The 16,110-nt window shown below is 49.6% G+C and overlaps 2 protein-coding genes across 6 annotated transcripts; one reads left to right on the top strand and one right to left on the bottom strand.

The window, feature by feature from the left end:
* Positions 1 to 31: 31 nt before the first annotated feature.
* On the bottom strand, positions 32 to 7,571 carry ska2 (spindle and kinetochore associated complex subunit 2). The gene is made up of 4 exons (XM_088616113.1): positions 7,406 to 7,571; positions 3,188 to 3,277; positions 2,463 to 2,702; positions 32 to 2,032 (listed from the first exon to the last, which is right to left on the bottom strand). The coding sequence occupies exons 1-4, from the start codon at positions 7,436 to 7,438 to the stop codon at positions 1,997 to 1,999; spliced, it is 399 nt and encodes a 132-aa protein (XP_088472239.1). The 5' UTR covers positions 7,439 to 7,571; the 3' UTR covers positions 32 to 1,996.
* Positions 7,572 to 7,664: 93 nt separating this feature from the next.
* prr11 (proline rich 11) lies at positions 7,665 to 14,890 on the top strand. 5 transcript variants are annotated; one of them, XM_088616107.1, is made up of 10 exons: positions 7,665 to 8,092; positions 8,425 to 8,537; positions 8,627 to 8,747; positions 9,772 to 9,894; positions 10,669 to 10,878; positions 11,354 to 11,455; positions 11,900 to 12,015; positions 12,624 to 12,683; positions 12,908 to 13,004; positions 13,258 to 14,890. In XM_088616107.1, the coding sequence occupies exons 1-10, from the start codon at positions 8,084 to 8,086 to the stop codon at positions 13,327 to 13,329; spliced, it is 1,023 nt and encodes a 340-aa protein (XP_088472233.1). In that variant the 5' UTR covers positions 7,665 to 8,083; the 3' UTR covers positions 13,330 to 14,890. The 5 variants fall into 5 exon arrangements, 4 of the variants coding, with proteins under 4 accessions (XP_088472233.1, XP_088472234.1, XP_088472236.1 ...); XM_088616108.1 differs by having other exon boundaries at positions 11,357 to 11,455; XM_088616110.1 differs by having other exon boundaries at positions 10,696 to 10,878.
* The last annotated feature ends 1,220 nt before the right edge of the window (positions 14,891 to 16,110 follow it).

The raw sequence follows: 16,110 nt of genomic DNA on the forward strand, positions 1-16,110 counted from the left end.
TTTTAGGACTTATTTCTGTCTTAAACCACTATCAGAAAAAACTATTTATATCTTTATTAAAACATCCATACATTTAAAATCGCATCATACACATCAAACATTCATACATTTAAAACATCTGTACAAAAATAACATTTCTGCAAATTTCCAGTCATCTGGCGAAAACTGCATCTTGTGTGCAGAAAGACTACAGGACTCTTACAACTGGTAGAGGAGCTTTCAGAAGCAGTGAGCTGGAAAAGCACTTTCTGCAGTGTGTTGAGCTCCTGTACCAATCCCACTCCTTCTGTCTAGCAGGGTCTGGTCCCAGTCTCCTTGCACTGTTCTGTTCAGGTCCCTCCGTGATGGAACCAGTGTAATGTGCCCATACTGCCCAGCATGGCCTGAAGATCAAGACTGCTCATGACCAGGTCTGAACATGCCAACATGCTTCAAAAGCAGCTTTTGACAGTAAATCACAATACTCATTATTTCAGCTTATTCTCATGTTAATAGCCACTAAAATGTTACTGCCTTAAAATAGAATGAAAATTGATTCAAATAATAATCCCAGCTGTAACTGCAGTTTGTACAAATGGATATGGTAGTGACAAATACAGAAGGTTGCTTTGAGTTTAAGAGTTATAAAATGTGTCCCTGTCTAAACATGATGAAATGAGGCTAGAGCTCAAATGACAAGCACTACTAAACTCCACGAGTGAGCTCGTTTCATCTGTGCTTAGACTTTGAAGTGATGTGCATTGCAAGGCTGATGATCGGAGCACCAGACAACAGGTCACATTTCAGTTTTGACCTCTAGTTTCTAATATATGCTGATGTTATGACTGGCAGGTAAGGCTGTCCTCTCCTCTATTGTTCTGCTTGTCATGGAACAGTATTTTCAGCCTGGAAATGTGTATGGTCCGTGGCATGCCGAGGGGCCCACTCCATTTCCTTTGCCCAAGATATAGACGCAGCACAGCTCTACAGAACTGTGACGAGCTCTGAACTGAAACCAGTCCTACTTTTCACTAATGGCGAGTGACCTAGATATATTCATGGAAATGTATAGCATACCTTTTCTATGTAAGAGAATATTTGTTTAGCTTGCTGTGTGCAGTCTAGGTCCTCTACTCAATAGGAGAGGGGTGCTGCTGCGAGCCAGTTCCTCTGGCTGTAGAGGTTGCTGTGTGGTGCGTAAGCTCCTTCTCAGCACATCGTTCACAGCCCAGCACACCGCAGACTCTACACGTACAGCCTGATCACTGAGGTCTTTAAAACAGCATTATACATTGTTGCCATTTGCGGCATTTGTTCAGGTGTCTAATGTTAATTTGCCCTGTTTCTTAAAAGATCCATTTTTTAACCTCTTCATCCCATTCAGGCACACGGTGGAGCTGGAGCCTATCCCGACAAGCCACAGGTGTAAAGTCTTAAAATATAATTTATATAATTTAACAAATAAGTCACACTCAGGTTGTCAGTTTACATTCAGAACAGCAAGGGTGTGTCCTGGGGGCTCCTGTCAGTCTGACATGAGAGAAACACCTCATTCTCATGATTCCAGTGCAGCAGGGTTTCCAGAGTTGCGTTTTCCCAGCTGCTGCCATTAACATCAGAAACAGCTGCCCCCGGAGGCCAGAACTGCCAAATGAAAAGCTGAAGAATGTGAAAAGTGAAAAGGTACAGGTACACTGTAGCCGGACAGCATCTACTTTCTAACTGGGTTTTTCTTCCAGAACTTTGTCGTGTTCTCAATGTACAATAATGTTCCTTGGACTTCAGGACTGAATACTGGAAGACTCTACTCTTTGGTGTCTGGAATTTAATCCTTAAGTTTTGAATTTTTCCAATTAGAATGGTAGTTTCTATCACACTAGTCTCCTTCCGAGAGGAGAGTCAGATTATTTTGGAACAACAGCACCACCTAGTGGTCACTATGCTAACACAAGCTGAAAGATGTCTGATGAGTCGTTCTTGCAAGGTTTCTGTGATTCAGGGGAATGTCTGGCCGTACTCACACTGTGGCTGCGGCCCCAGAGGCAGCTGGGATCTGTTAACAGAAAGATGTTGTATAAGACAAGGGGGGAATTCTCCTGAGAACTCACAACGTTCTTATTACGAGTCTACTTTCTGTATAAACTCTGCCACCAAAGATTCCATTTGGTTTGTGCTCAAATTGTAATGTGGTGAAGGGAGGATAAAATGGCTTTGCACTGCAACAGGGTTTCAGAAACATTCTCCAACCTAAGATGAAAAATACTTTGAACTGATTAACATCAGGGAAGAGAGAAAAACAGAGTTTGTCCAAATGTACCTTAATGGTAACCTGAACACTGATCCCTGGTTCACAGATGCATGAAGCCAACCGAAAAAAAAAATCTTATTTTGTGTATTTGTTTCATGTGGCAAACATCGTAGTAGAAGCAGGGCACAGAAGGGAGGAGGCGAGGAGTCTGGAGGGGTGGGAGCGCATCTCTTACCTCCACAGTGTCCCCCAGGAGGGCCTGGGCGGCGGCCCGCTCTGCCTCACGCAGGGGCTGCACCTCCACGTCGGCGCTCTTCTGCAGCTGCTCCACCAGCTGCACTGTGGTGCTGAGGTGAGCTCTGATGGCCTCCATTGACTGCTGCTGCTGTTTGGCGATCTCCTCCATCTGCCCGCAGAGGGCTTTGTGCCGGGCCTTGACTGCAGACAGCTTCTCCAGCAGCTTCACAGGGTTGTCCTGCAAACATCCACAGCCTGGCTCAGCCACGAACTCGCCCACCCCTGCGTCTCGAGCGGCCGGTGAGGCACCTTCGGTCTGTGCGGCCAGTCATGCTTGTTACACTCTGCTGTGTAATGACAACTACGTGAGCTCCAAGCCCCTTTAGACAGGGTCAGACCAAAGAACAGTGAAACGCCACACACCCACTGTACACAGGGCAAAGAAGCAGCAGCTCAAGAATGCATTTCTACTGTATGTGTTGTAGTAAATATGTTCCATCTGGAAAAGGCTTTTCAAAGGTTATTTTTCTACATTTCTAAGAGTAAAAAAAAAAGATTTGGTTTTCACAGTCCAATCACTTGCTCTTTAAGTAAAGACAGTGGATGTGGTTCAGTGGTGCACATGATTTGCCTGTGTTAGCTGCTATTTAAAGAATATGAATGGAGCCCATGTGTTGCAGTTGACTGAGACTGACAGACTCCTCTATTTCTCCCATCATGTACCTCAGCGGCTCCACTTTCTGCCATTTTAGTCATGAACTCAAACTTCAGCTGTTTCTCCAGGTATCCCAGGTCAGACTCTGCCTTCTGGAACTGAAAAGGAGGAAAAAATGTTCACTCAAGCGCGGTACAACACTACTGAAGATACAACAGAGATCCCTCAGCCTCACTGCATTTTATCCCATTTCATCTGAATTCTAGTGCTGGGGAACCTGCGGGTGTCAATTGGCCTTTATTGCAAATTGTATAAAAACAGAAGTTAGTGTAATAGTCAAGTCAAAGAGCCCCTTTAAATACAACTACAAAACATCCGCATTCTTTTTATGTAAAAAAATGCAATTTTACCCCTTACAGATTTAATAATCGATTAAAGCTGCCTTCAACATAAAAAGCACATTTGACCAGCCCTCTTACAAATACCAGTTCATGACCAAGTATGAAACTACTTGTACTTTTGTGAACTCCAAAATGAGAAGTTGGCAGTGTGACCTTTTGATTAAGGAACCTAACAGAAAGGACATGATAATTAGCAGAAGTTATTCACACGAACCCAGGGTTTGATAAATACGCCCAGTCTTCAAATTCAGAGTATGAGGAGCTATTGTTTAAACAGGCTTAAATATATTGCATTAAGATTTCCATTTCTTCACACAACCTAATCCAATTCAACCCCTCTACCTCTGATGCACACATAGGGCTGTATGTAACCATGGACAGTTTTATGCATGAAGCAGAACACACTCTTCACCTGTGGCCAAGGCAGGCTTCCTTAGTAAAGAACACAACCCAACTAACTGGTTTATTAAATGTTCTCCCCAGCTCCAGCTTTCACAGAGGCTGCAGACACATGGCCACTGGGAGAGCAGGGCAGCACTTGGGCGCTGCACCCTGATCACAGTACCGACAAGCCTCCAGGACTCAGGACTGACCAGGTGTGCTTTCAGACCGTGTCGCTGTGCAAGCTTATGCAGAGAAATGACTGGAGTGTGAAATCGACAGAGGGGAGGGGAGGCGATGGATTCTGGATTCATGTTTTTAATTACTCTTGTGATCACCGTTTTCACACCCCAAAACTGCCAACGTTAAATTATGGGAGTTACAAAAACAGAAATTACACAACATCAAACAATAAAACTACTACATCCAAATCTTCTACAAGGTGTGCTTGTGCTGCAGTCAGATAATCGTGAGAGCAGTGCGACGCCACCAGGGTAAACTACCCCTCACCGGGGTAAAAGCAACCCTGAGCCCCGGGGGCCCCACCCGCTGTCCTGGAGGGAACAGGAACAGGGGACTGGAAGGGGCAGCTCCGAACAACAGCTCTCACAGCGGGGTCCTGCTCTGATGCGGGATGTTCAAATCTCTAATGAATGTGTCATGACTGCAAAACATGTTTTTGCAGGGTTGTGGTGAAGCTGGTGTAAAATCAGGCACAAAACAAATATGCATGGTACACATCCCATGGCCACATTCACACAGCAGCTGGAAGAGCTCCAACAAAATAGCAAACAAAATACAGGGGCTGACAAAATGTATATTTTTATTTTAGAGGAGAGCCACACTATGTTCTCACTGCTCATAGAGAACTGAAAATCATCCCCACAAAAACACACTTCTAACTCTTTGCACACTCTTCTTGACTGATGACATACTACACTGAGTTTTGATTGAAAAGAACTGATAATTGTGCTGAAGCTGAAAAATCCCTCAAATCACAATAAAAGATTATGTCCCCTGCTGTTTTCCTAAATGTTTCACACATTAAACTGTACTCACTAATCTGTATTCTTAAATCTTTACGTCACTGTAATCCCTGACTATTTAGTGAAACAAGATTAAATTTAAATTTAAGGACGTTGATATTGCATTACAGTCAGAGCAGTGCATCTAGGCCTTACTGTGTAATTCTGATTTCTCCTTTTTCTCCCCAGTTTGAACAGGTTAATTCAGATCCTCAGTGGCCGTCGTACCTTAAGCCTTTCCTGAACGACAGCAGACATGTTGAAAGTCAAATAGTAATACAGTAATATAGACTTCGTTGGGAGTGTGGCTCCAGTGTATGAATATGCTGCCCCCCAGGTGTTTTTGGAGGTGCATTATGAGATGGAAGGAGCTCTCGTCCCCCAGAGTGCTGCCCAGGGAGCGAGAGAGATTGGTGTTCTCCGATTCAAGGTCCTCACTCAACACAATCTGCAAGACAGGGTTCAGGAACTCCAGACCTGTCCTGCACACCTCTGTAGGCTCTGTAGGCCTGAGCGCCGGGCTGGCGGACAGCGAGGTGCCGGAGGTCAAGGGCCGGTCTGGGAACGCCCCCCTCCTGCTGCGCCAGGCCCCGTCCCGCCCCCCGCCTCTGCGATGACCGGTGCTCGGCTGCCCTCAGACGCTTTGACAATACTATTGCACTGCTAGCTGTCAACTACAGTAGTGCAATAAAGTCAGAGCAGCTGCCAGCAGCTCGCCTGCCTCTCCCTCCTGCTGCACCTCCCCCCAGGGACCAGCTCGGGCACAATCCCTGGCCAATGCCCTTTTAACATTGCACTGCTTTCTTTACAGGGTCACCAGTAGTACAACATAAAAGGGGCACTGGACAGACAAGACAGTCTGGACGCAGGGGGTCCCCGACGCCCCAGAGTGGACACAGCACCCGGTCCGGCCGGCAGCAGGGAGGAGGCCTCTCTCTCTCGTCACAGCGCAGGGCAGCACGGCCCTGTTCCTGCGTCCTTGAGTGTGAACTGAAAGGTTTTGGAAAGGGACAGAGTGGGGTGGTACTGGTCAGGGCTCTGTCCCAGGGCAGGTGTAGCTGTTGTGTTGCTCCAGGATCACTCCAGCCTGCGCAATGAGCACAGATCACAGGAGCTTCGGACAAATTAATATCGAATTACAAGTTTTTGTCACCGCTACTAAAATTAACTCTGAAAACAAAAAACTCAAGATTTGTTTAAAACCCTGAAATCCATTAAGAAGAAGGTACAGGCTGAACACGCACAGTCTCTTCAATGGAGAGACGCGTCAGGTAAAGGGAATCGTTCTTTATTCACGCTCCTTATTTATGTCAACTTGACCATTAATGGAGATACTGTTGTATCTGGGTGGAGAACTGGCCAAGTACTCGAGACCTGAATGTTAACTTACAAAACTGAAGAGTAACTTTTTGAGATTGGTGCGATTGAAAGCTGTTCCAGGAACGACGAGACCGGGGTCCCAGCTGCTGCAGCACCCTCCACCCACTGTTCTGCACACTGGGGGACCCCCAGCACCCTCCACCCACTGCTCTGCACACTGGGGGACCCCCAGCACCCTCCACCCACTGCTCTGCACACTGGGGGACCCCCAGCACCCTCCACCCACTGCTCTGCACACTGGGGGACCCCCAGCACCCTCCACCCACTGTTCTGCACACTGGGGGACCCCCAGCACCCTCCACCCACTGTTCTGCACACTGGGGGACCCCCAGCACACACTGCTGTGGGTCTGTAACAGCCAAGGAGCTGGGACAGCAGTACAGCGCCTCCTGCTGGCGCATGTGCCGGTCAGACTAAGCCACTGGTGCAGAAATTCAGGACGGAGGTAAGAGCGCCACCTACTGCTCCACCAGCCCCACCTACAGCAAACCCGCGTCTTCCTCAGAGCTCACCCGTCCCAGGACGGCCCGGGATCAGGGCTCGCTGAGGCGAGGCCGCCGTCGGGCTCGTATAATCCAGGACTGGCCGCTGGGCGCCATCAGGGGCGAGCGCGGCTCTCCCCCTCCTCGCTCTGCGCCAATCAGAGCGCTCCGGCTCCGCCCCGCCCACCCCCCGGCTCCAGGTACCCGTATGGACACCAACGGGGAGCGCGAGACCCAGTTTGAAACTATTTTTTTTTTCCCCCCCGAACGTTAACGGTCACTCGCCGGGAGCGCGCGCGCGCGGCCTCGCGGAGACGGCCTCGTCTCCCGCGCGCAGCTCCTGCCCCGCTACTCGCCCGCCCGCCCGTCTCCCTGCGGACACTCTCCCGGCGCCTCGGCCCTTCCTCCCCCGCCATCGCTCAACACAGAAACGGGAGTGATTTTACCCCCCCCTCCCCCCTTTTTCGTTCGCTATTTTCGCCTCTTTCCTGTCCGCCGTCTGAGGGCGGCGAGTATTTGCCACAGACGGGGGAGGCTCCAAACGCACTGCGCGTACCTGCCAGCCCTCGTTTGTCCCATTTTTTCCTATCAATTTTTTAGATAAAACGGCAGCTTACCATCGCCTCCAGCTTATTGACTGGTGTCTCCATGTTGAATAGTTTACATTCCTCAGGCAGCCCCGTAAATACAAAGCCTGGGCTTCATGTAACCGCGAAGCCGATTGGTCACCTGTCAGAAATACTAGTCCTGGATTGGCCGGTGGAGGGAGACGCTGGTTACGGAATGGACGATCAGAGAGGGGCGGTCATCCAATAGCTCTCTACACCGGGATTGGCCAGCGACATCCCCCGGCTGCGATTGGGCGCCGTTTACAAAGCGTGAGCTTCTGATTGGTCGATCAGACTCGCCCAGGTGCACTAGACTGCCGCGGATTGGCTGATAAAGATCAAAGCTGTACATGAAGAAAAGCGTCCACCAATTGGCTGAGCGATTGCTCCTCGGTGATTGGCTGAGGGATGAAGAATGTCGGCGTGGACTGGCCGACTCAGCTCGCTCTGCGATTGGCTCCTTCCCCCTGCCCGCCCCTCAGGTTTGGGCTCGCCCTGCCCCGAGCGGAGTTTCAAGGGGATTCTCGGGCTGTGATTGGCTGTGTGCGCTAGTGCGCGCCGTAGCCGTAGCCAATCGCAGACGGGAATTTCCAGTGCCGCCAGAGCAGCTGTTACCCGATTGGTTGGAGACGCCCGTGCTTTAACTTTGAAAATTACCCGCTTTCACTTCCTGCCTTCGGGACTATCATGGCGAGGGTAAGGGTGTGTTTTTCCCTGAGTACTGCAGATGTTTAAATATGGGTAACGGTGTTTTAAAAGCGTGGCTTTCACATAGATGTGTGCTTTGGCTGCATGCTTCAAGAAGAGCAGTTTGGCGATATCGAGTCGGCGGTATAAATACGTTTATTTCACAAGATGAGCGGAGATGAGAAAACGAGAGCAGCTGCGGTTCCGATGTGAAAAACTAAAAGGGGCGAAAATCCGGCAGCGCGACAACGGGGCCACGCTGGGCCCCAGGTCTGCTGCCCGGGACCCCGGCTGGGAGTGCGGGTGCGACCGTTTGTTTTCCTCTGCTCTGCCTCCCGCAGACTCTGACCCGCTCGGCGCAGCGGCGCAGGAAGAGGAGGTTCTGCAGGCAGTCCTGGGCGCTGAAGCACCCCAAACAGCAGGAGCCGCCGCCCGCCGCCCCGTCCGGCCCACGGTAGGGTGGAGAGGGGCGAGGAGCTGGGCGGGCGGGCCTCGCTGCGGCCGTGTCCTGTCCGCTAACCGGTGTGTCTGTCTCTGCCGCAGCCCGGCGGAGCCGAGGACCAGCGAGTGCCCGGTGAGGCGGCTGAGCCTGGGCAGGGGCCTGGGAGCGGTGCTGCTGGCCGTGGGCGACGTGTGCCACAGGTGGAGGAGCAGGCTGGCGCAGGTGCGTCTCCGGCGGGAGGTCGGGGCTCGGGGCTCACTGCTCCAGCAGTAACAGTACCCATCTGCGTCTTCTCTAGCCCCTTTAACCAGTACAGGATTGTGGGGGAGCTGGAGTTTCTCCTGGCAAACAGTGGCTGCAGGGCAGGGTACACCCTGGACAGGGCACACAGACACGCACACCAGGGCTAACTTTCCTAGAAGAGATTTACCCTGCCAGCATGTCTTTGGACTGTGGGAGGAGACCCATGTGATCATGAGAACATACAGGCTCCACACAGACAGCACCCCATGCCTGGAACTGAACCCAGGGCCCCTGTGTGGCAGCAATAATAACCACTGTGCCACCCTGCCCCCTTACTGCTCCCACCAGCACTCAGTAATAAATATGATAGTAATAATTCCTCACACTTATAGCGCTTTTCTGGATGCTCCACTCAAAGCGCTTTACAGGTAATGGGGACTCCCCTCCACCACCACCAATGTGCAGCATCCACCTGGATGATGCGACGGCAGCCATAGTGCGCCAGAACGCTCACCACACACCAGCTCTCAGTGCGGAGGACAGCAGAGTAATTAAGCCAATTCATAGAGGGGGATTATTAGGAGGCCATGATTAGTAAGGGCCAATGGGAAATTTGGCCAGGATGCCGGGGTTACACCCCTACTCTTTTCGAGAAGCACCCTGGGATTTTTAATGACCACAGAGAGTCAGGACCTCGGTTTTAAGTCTCATCCAAAGGACGTCGCCTGTTTACAGTATAGTGTCCCCATCACTATACTGGGGCATTAGGACCCACACAGACCGCAGGGTGAGCGCCCCCTGCTGGCCCCACTAACACCTCTTCCAGCAGCAACCTTAGTTTTCCCAGGAGGTCTGACCAGGCTCAGACCTGCTGGGCTTCAGTGGTCTGCCAGCTGTGAGCTGCAGAGTGATATGGCTGCTGACTGCTAATTAGCTGTGAGCAGTCCCAGGGGAGGGTTATCGAGTGTTTCACCCTGTCTTCCTGTCTGTGTGGGCGTGCCAGGCCTGGGCCCTGCTGCAGGACACCCTGTTCCCCTGGCGACGGTATGCGCGGGAGCTGCACGCCCTGCGTCTGCAGGTGGAGGGGCTGCGGGAGGAGATGAGCCACTGGGGCAGCACCCCACAGGTCAGACATGGACGCTGCTGCCGCGTCGGGCTGGAGAACGGGGGACATGTCGCCGGCGGGCGTTCGGCCGAGCCGGCACGCGTGGTCGTTGGTAGATCGGTGATCCAAGGATCTCTGTCAGTAGCTTCTTGAAGGAAGCCAAGGCACCATGTGGCTGGGCAGCCTGTTCCAGGCTCCCGCAACCCTGAGTGTACAGATGTGCTTCCTGTTCCCAGTTTTAAAAGCATTTTCACATAGTTTCTACTTGTCTGCCAGTGCATGTTTCACTGAGCGTTTTGAAGAAGTCTTCTGGTTTGAATTAGTCAGTGCTTCTGTCTTAAATATTTCCAATTAGGAATTTACACCCTAAAACTGCTTATTTATGCAGCTGGTTTGAAAATGAGCCCTTCTGTCTCATGACCTCATCCAAACATGTATCACAATTTACTCTCAGCTATAATTGCGTCCAAAGTTGTCGTCACCAAGTATTGACCCAGTGTTTGGATTATGCTTTGCAGTTTTTGTTGACATTTAATATCACCCATAAGTGTTCAGTTTGAGCTTTCAAGGTTTAATCAGACAAAAATGTGGTGACATTTGTTATAAAATGGGGCATCACTGGAAATGGGTGAATACTTTCACAAAATGCTGTATACACAGGGCTCACAAGTATCCATATTTAAATGTTTCACTGTTTTTATTAATATACCAGGTAGGAGCATTGATGTTACCAGTGGCTTTCCATCGCTGCGGAGTCACTGGGAAGCGTTTCCTGTTCTCCTGGTTTCCCTGCAGGGTCTGATCTTGCTCTCTGTGCTTCAGCAGGCTGGTGAGAAGGCGGACGTGTGCTCCTGTCAGCGGCCTGCCTGCTGCCCTCCTGCCCTGCTGCCCCCCGCCCTGCCTGCGCCTCCTCCACCCCCACCGCCCCCCCCTCTGCCCCCAGCTGCGCCCCCCCTGAAACCCCTCCACATCCTCAGGAAGGATGTGCCGCCCAAGCCTCCCCAGGTAACTGCGCTCACGTGTTCAGAAGAAACAGTCCCACTGCACAACCCGTCCGGGGTTTCTGGCAGCATCACACAAGTAAGACGCATTAAGTCAAACACCATGAAATATATGGAACTTTCTGCTGCGGAGTAGTTTTATTTTCAGTGCAATCTAGTCTTATTGGCTGCTGCTGTATGTCCAGAGGACGCTCATATCGCTCTGCAGCGGGAGCCTGGTGACTCTGGACACGTTCTCCCACAAATAGAGTTTTCACGAGTCACTGAGCGTTGCAGGTTTGGGGACGGGCTCTGTACGTTTACATACTGTACCTCCCCAGGCTTGTGACAGTCGTCTTTTCACACCCATGATAAGTCCCAGAGAGCAGGGAGCGCGTCTGTTTCACTCGTTGATGAGTGATGGGCATGTGGGGGCACTCGTGTGGAGAGAAACCGCGGTCCTGCAGTGTGCCGTGAGGAATGAGACCTGTGTTGTCCAGCAGCTGCCCGCGGTGAAGCAGGAGGTGCCCGCGGCCGTGACCCTGAGGGACCTGCGGGCCGTGAAGCTCAGGAAAGTGAGCCCCCCGGTGGATGCGAAGAAGGTAGGACAAGAGCGGCCTTCACTCTCCCACACTGACAGCCTCTCCAGAAAAAATAGTGCTGCTTGTGTGGTTTTCTTAGCTCTCTGAAGCGCTGCAGTGAATCTTACTGTTATGTCATTCATACTGTTGAGGGTGTCAGTGATGTCTCTAGGACATCTGGGTGTTTTTTAAAATGCCACTCAGACTAGTGTACGTTTCAAAATGGCAGTCATCCAGGTTCAATCAAACACCTTCCACTGAAGTGTGAGGACTTCCCCTTGTTTCGGTAGGACTGGTTCCCTGGCAGCGTGTGCTGCTGTCATGTGCTTGCATAGATCACGGCTGCCTGTGTTCTGTGCTCAGAATATTGTGCCCTGGCACCAGTTCCAGCGTGACTGTGGACTGTTGGAGTCTTTTGGATTGTTTGTGCAGACTCGGTTGTGTGTTGATTTGTCTTGGATGCAGGTTGTCTCTCCCGGGCGCCAGCGTGTCCCTCTGGTCACAGTGGGCGACCTGCAGAAGGTCAGCCTGAGGCGCTCTCACTCGGACCAGCCGCTCAAGCTCCGCATCTCTCTGACCAGGCAAGTGAAGCCGCCATCCCCGCGCAGGCCTGCTCCCAGAGATCGAGGCAAGCCACAGCCCGTTTCAGACAGTGTGGGGGCCTGAAAAATCTGTTTCAAAACCGTGAGTGTTGAAGTAAGTTCACACTTCTGAAACGCACTCTTAATTCAGAGTAATCTAGATAATCTTCCGGATTTTCCTTGGTGGTTCCAACACAAGTCTACAAACGAGAGGGCGTCTTTCAGCCCCTCGTGTCCGTTCGGTTGCTGGCAGTATGTGGATTTGAGGGTTTCATCCAGCTGCGAGTCAACAGCCTGGCAGCTTCGTCCAGCTCCCCGTCCTCTGTGTAAAAACCACTCTTCCCTTTCCCAGACCTCCAGTGTCTGGCAGAAGTAGTGACTTCGGGTCACAGCTGGAAACAAAATGGTGGCGTTTGGAAAAAGTTTCAGACCCAGGTGGTTTAGGTCAAACTCTGTGATCTTTTAAGAAACAACTGGGTGAAATTTTGTTCAGCTGGCTTCTACACTAGAAAAAAGGTGAAAGATGCTGAGTGGTCTCCTCTCCTTTACATTTTCTCGTGGTTTTGTTTTTTTTCTACCTTTTCAAATGTTGGTTTTTCTCTGGACAGGAGCCCCACCAAAAGCCCCCTCAATCTGCGCCGACAGCTGAAGAAGGTCGACATCGAGAGGTGAGACTTCCTCCCTGCACTTCCTGTGAAGGTTCTATCAGTGGGAAAGAAGGAGGTCAAGAGGTTCTAGTTCTGTGGTGTTTATACTAGTAGTGTTTACACTACTGAACTCGGTGTGCTGGCCTCTGTCGGGAGATGCACCTCCTGTCATTTCTCAGAGCTGAGTTTCTGAAGTTAGAGCTGAATAATGCCAGAAGGACCTGATTGGTCGGTCTGTGTTGCAGGAGTCCTGGGGGCACTCCGCTGTACGACAAGGAAAACCGGGAGACGGGCACTGGCCTCACCCCCATCATGACGCAGGCGCTGCGCCGCAAGTTTCAGGTACGCTGTGCATGGTGTGGGAGCTTCCAGGCAGGAGATTCAAGTTTCTGCAGCTTTTCTTGGGAAGCAGTGGTTCAGAGATTAAATTGTTTCTCAAATTCCTTTCAGCTAAGGATGGGCTTTTGGTAGGGCTTCCAAAAAGTGCTGCTTATTTCACGCCTGTAACAGCAGCCAGGGAACTAGATTATTTTTTTAGAATCTTTAACTTTTTTTTTTAATTTCCAGAAATTAATTCTCGTCTTTCCTCCCACAGATTGCTCACCCAAGAAGCCCATCGCCAAAATTCAGGGCTCCTGTAAACAAAAGCTTTGATGATCAAAGCTGAACGTTTCCTTTTATTTGTGGTTCCTTTCTTTTAAGGAGATCTATGGTTTGCTAGAAAATGCTAAGCCAGTTAAACAGACGCAATCCTGTTATATAGCAGTTTGGTCCGTTCCAGGTTTTTCAAGAACATGTGCTCAACCTTGCCAGACTGTTGCACTGAGTGACCTTACGTTTTCTGGTTCAACAGTGCATGTTAACTAGAGACGGCAATGGACTGCAAAACCTGGAACGGATCAAACTGCTATGCCATGGGAGTTTTGTACGTTTTGCTAGCAGCCATGGCTTGTAAGAGCTTTTTGACTGCTGCTGACAAAAGAGGTGGGATGCCATCTGTGCACTTTGTGTTTTATATGATGTTTCTCTTATCTGCTTTTAATGTAACCTGGAGGTGCGGCGCTACAGTCCTGGAGTGACAGTCGGGCAGGTCTTACAGGTGCCTGTACAGCTGACTCACCTCAGGAGCTGGCAGGAGGTCTTGACTGAGCCCAAACAAGCCAGTCACTGTCTTTTACAGCGAGTTCAGGAGGAGTGAAGACCTGCAGACACTGGTTCTCCAGGACTGGACCTGTGCCATCCCGATGCAAAGTGTTTTTAATTCCTGCTTTTACAAAGGAGAACTCTGTAGGCGCTGGAGTCTCTGTATGGGGCTCCGCGGTTGGGAACTGAAGCGGGAACGCTTTCCAAACAGTCCAAATATTGTACATCTGTCCACTACATACTCGCAGAAGATCCGCGACCTTTGCGGTCTGGACGGGCGCCAGCTGTATTCTTTTTAGGGTTCAGGGTTCAGAGGAGGATTAGGGTCAGGGAGGGATTAACTAGCATCTGTCCAATCAATGGCTGCCTAGTGTATAGGGGAGTCAGTTCTTGGCTAATTGTGCTGTTTACCAAGTTCTCAACGTGAAAAGTTTACTTAACCTATAGAACTAAGATTTTAAAGGGCTTTATTTGCACACCCTGTGTTATTTTACAATCTGAGCAGGGACCTGTATGTCTTTTATATATATTTCTGTGTAAGTGAGTAAAACGTGCACAACGGTTACTTGACTTAAAGGAAACGACACTTTCCAGCTGTTACTTTACGCAGCTTTGCAGAGTATTGGCGCGTATTGGAAATGTTTTTCTAATTTTATTCTTTTGTTAAGGGTTTATTTGGTGTGTGTAAGATTTTTACATGGCTGTCTTTGTGAATTTACCAGAATTAAGGTTAACTACTTAACTATGTTAAGAATGCATGTGAGACATTTACTGTTACATTGAACACTGATAATAAGCAAACTTGTATCACTTGCCTTTCTGATCATTTCACGTGATGCCGGTACTGACTGTAGTGACCATATAAGTATTCCCTAGCTGTGTCTTTTCCTGAGTAATTCAGTTTGGCCACCTGAAATTAGTGATATCACCCCTATGAGTTCCATATTATCTTAGGAAATTGATTACTATTTATTCCCAGAATGACTGTTTTCTGGCAAAGTTTGTTTTTTATTAATTGCCTTTTTTAGCAACAACAAGGGCATGCAATTCTTGTATAAAGTGCTGCTAGAGCTCACCTGAGAACATTTTTGTCTGATTTGCAATTATTTCACCAGACTTCTCAGCGTGTTAATGTACAGGCCTGCTGGTTATTTTTAGTCTTGGTCTCAATTAAAAAGAGGAGAGAAGCTGGATGGTCCCTGTATGGACAGAAACACCCAACCTGCCTCTCTGGCAGCAGTCCAGTCCCTCCTTCTTCACTGGTCTTGTTACTAACAGTATTGCCCCACGCTACCCTGAAAAGCTTTGAAGAATTGCATTTGAAGTATGTTTTATTCCTTTTCCAAATCCAGCTAATAGCAAGTTAGATTTTCTTTATCGAGTCCAGTAACTAGAATCCCCAAACTTGTTACTCCGAAGAGCGGATCAGGCAGCTCCAGCAGTGGAAGTGAGCACTGGGCTGACCCTCCTGCTCCTACACACAGGGCTGCAGGGGCTTTAATGACAGAGCAGTCAGGACCTCAGCCAGTCTCATCCCAACAAGCCCTTTCCTGAGCACTTCTCCCCCATCCCCCACAAGCTGGGATCACCTTGGATCGGGCACCGGCGAGCAGCGTCAGTCCACGACGCAGGAGTCCGTGCTGGACGTTGGTGGACGCACTGCGTCCCGAGCTGCCAGGAGAGGAGGAGCGGCTCTGTCCATCGGGAAGATCCGGACACAGGTGCTAGTCCCCACCCAGCCTGCAGGCTTCATGGCAGGCCTGTGAGTCATGGATTTCTGGAGACCTGCAGCAATACAATACAGGTGTGAGCATATAAACATCAATTGGCAATCATTTAGAGCAAAAATCCAAATATCCTTTTTTTAAAAAAAAATCTTGCTGAATTGACCAATATTTTAAACAAGTGTTCCTAACCTTTAATTAACTGATGATTTAGAGTGAGAATAAGTGGATTGGGGATCACCAACAGCAGGGTTGCAGAACGCTGCCCTGAATAAAGTGTCTCAAGATCTATACATTTATAAAACATTCAAAGGGCATCGTGGGGCCAGTATGATAGGAACAATAACTATATAAAGGCATCTGGGATTTATGAATAAAGGAAGAAGTGGGTTTATGGATTTTAGCTTTCCTTAAATAAAACTACAAATTTCAGGATCTGAACATGAAATGGTTGACGTGGTGGAAAAACTGATTTCTTTCTCTGTTAGAACACCTACTAGAGAGATCTCTGTTGATCCAGTCTTTTCAAACAATCAAGACCAAGTGCAATCTGAAAATTTGCCTTTGATGGTCTTTATTGG

The sequence above is a fragment of the Lepisosteus platostomus genome, chromosome 22 (assembly GCF_059453375.1).
Source record: "Lepisosteus platostomus isolate fLepPlt1 chromosome 22, fLepPlt1.hap1, whole genome shotgun sequence".
Taxonomy (NCBI): domain Eukaryota; kingdom Metazoa; phylum Chordata; class Actinopteri; order Semionotiformes; family Lepisosteidae; genus Lepisosteus; species Lepisosteus platostomus.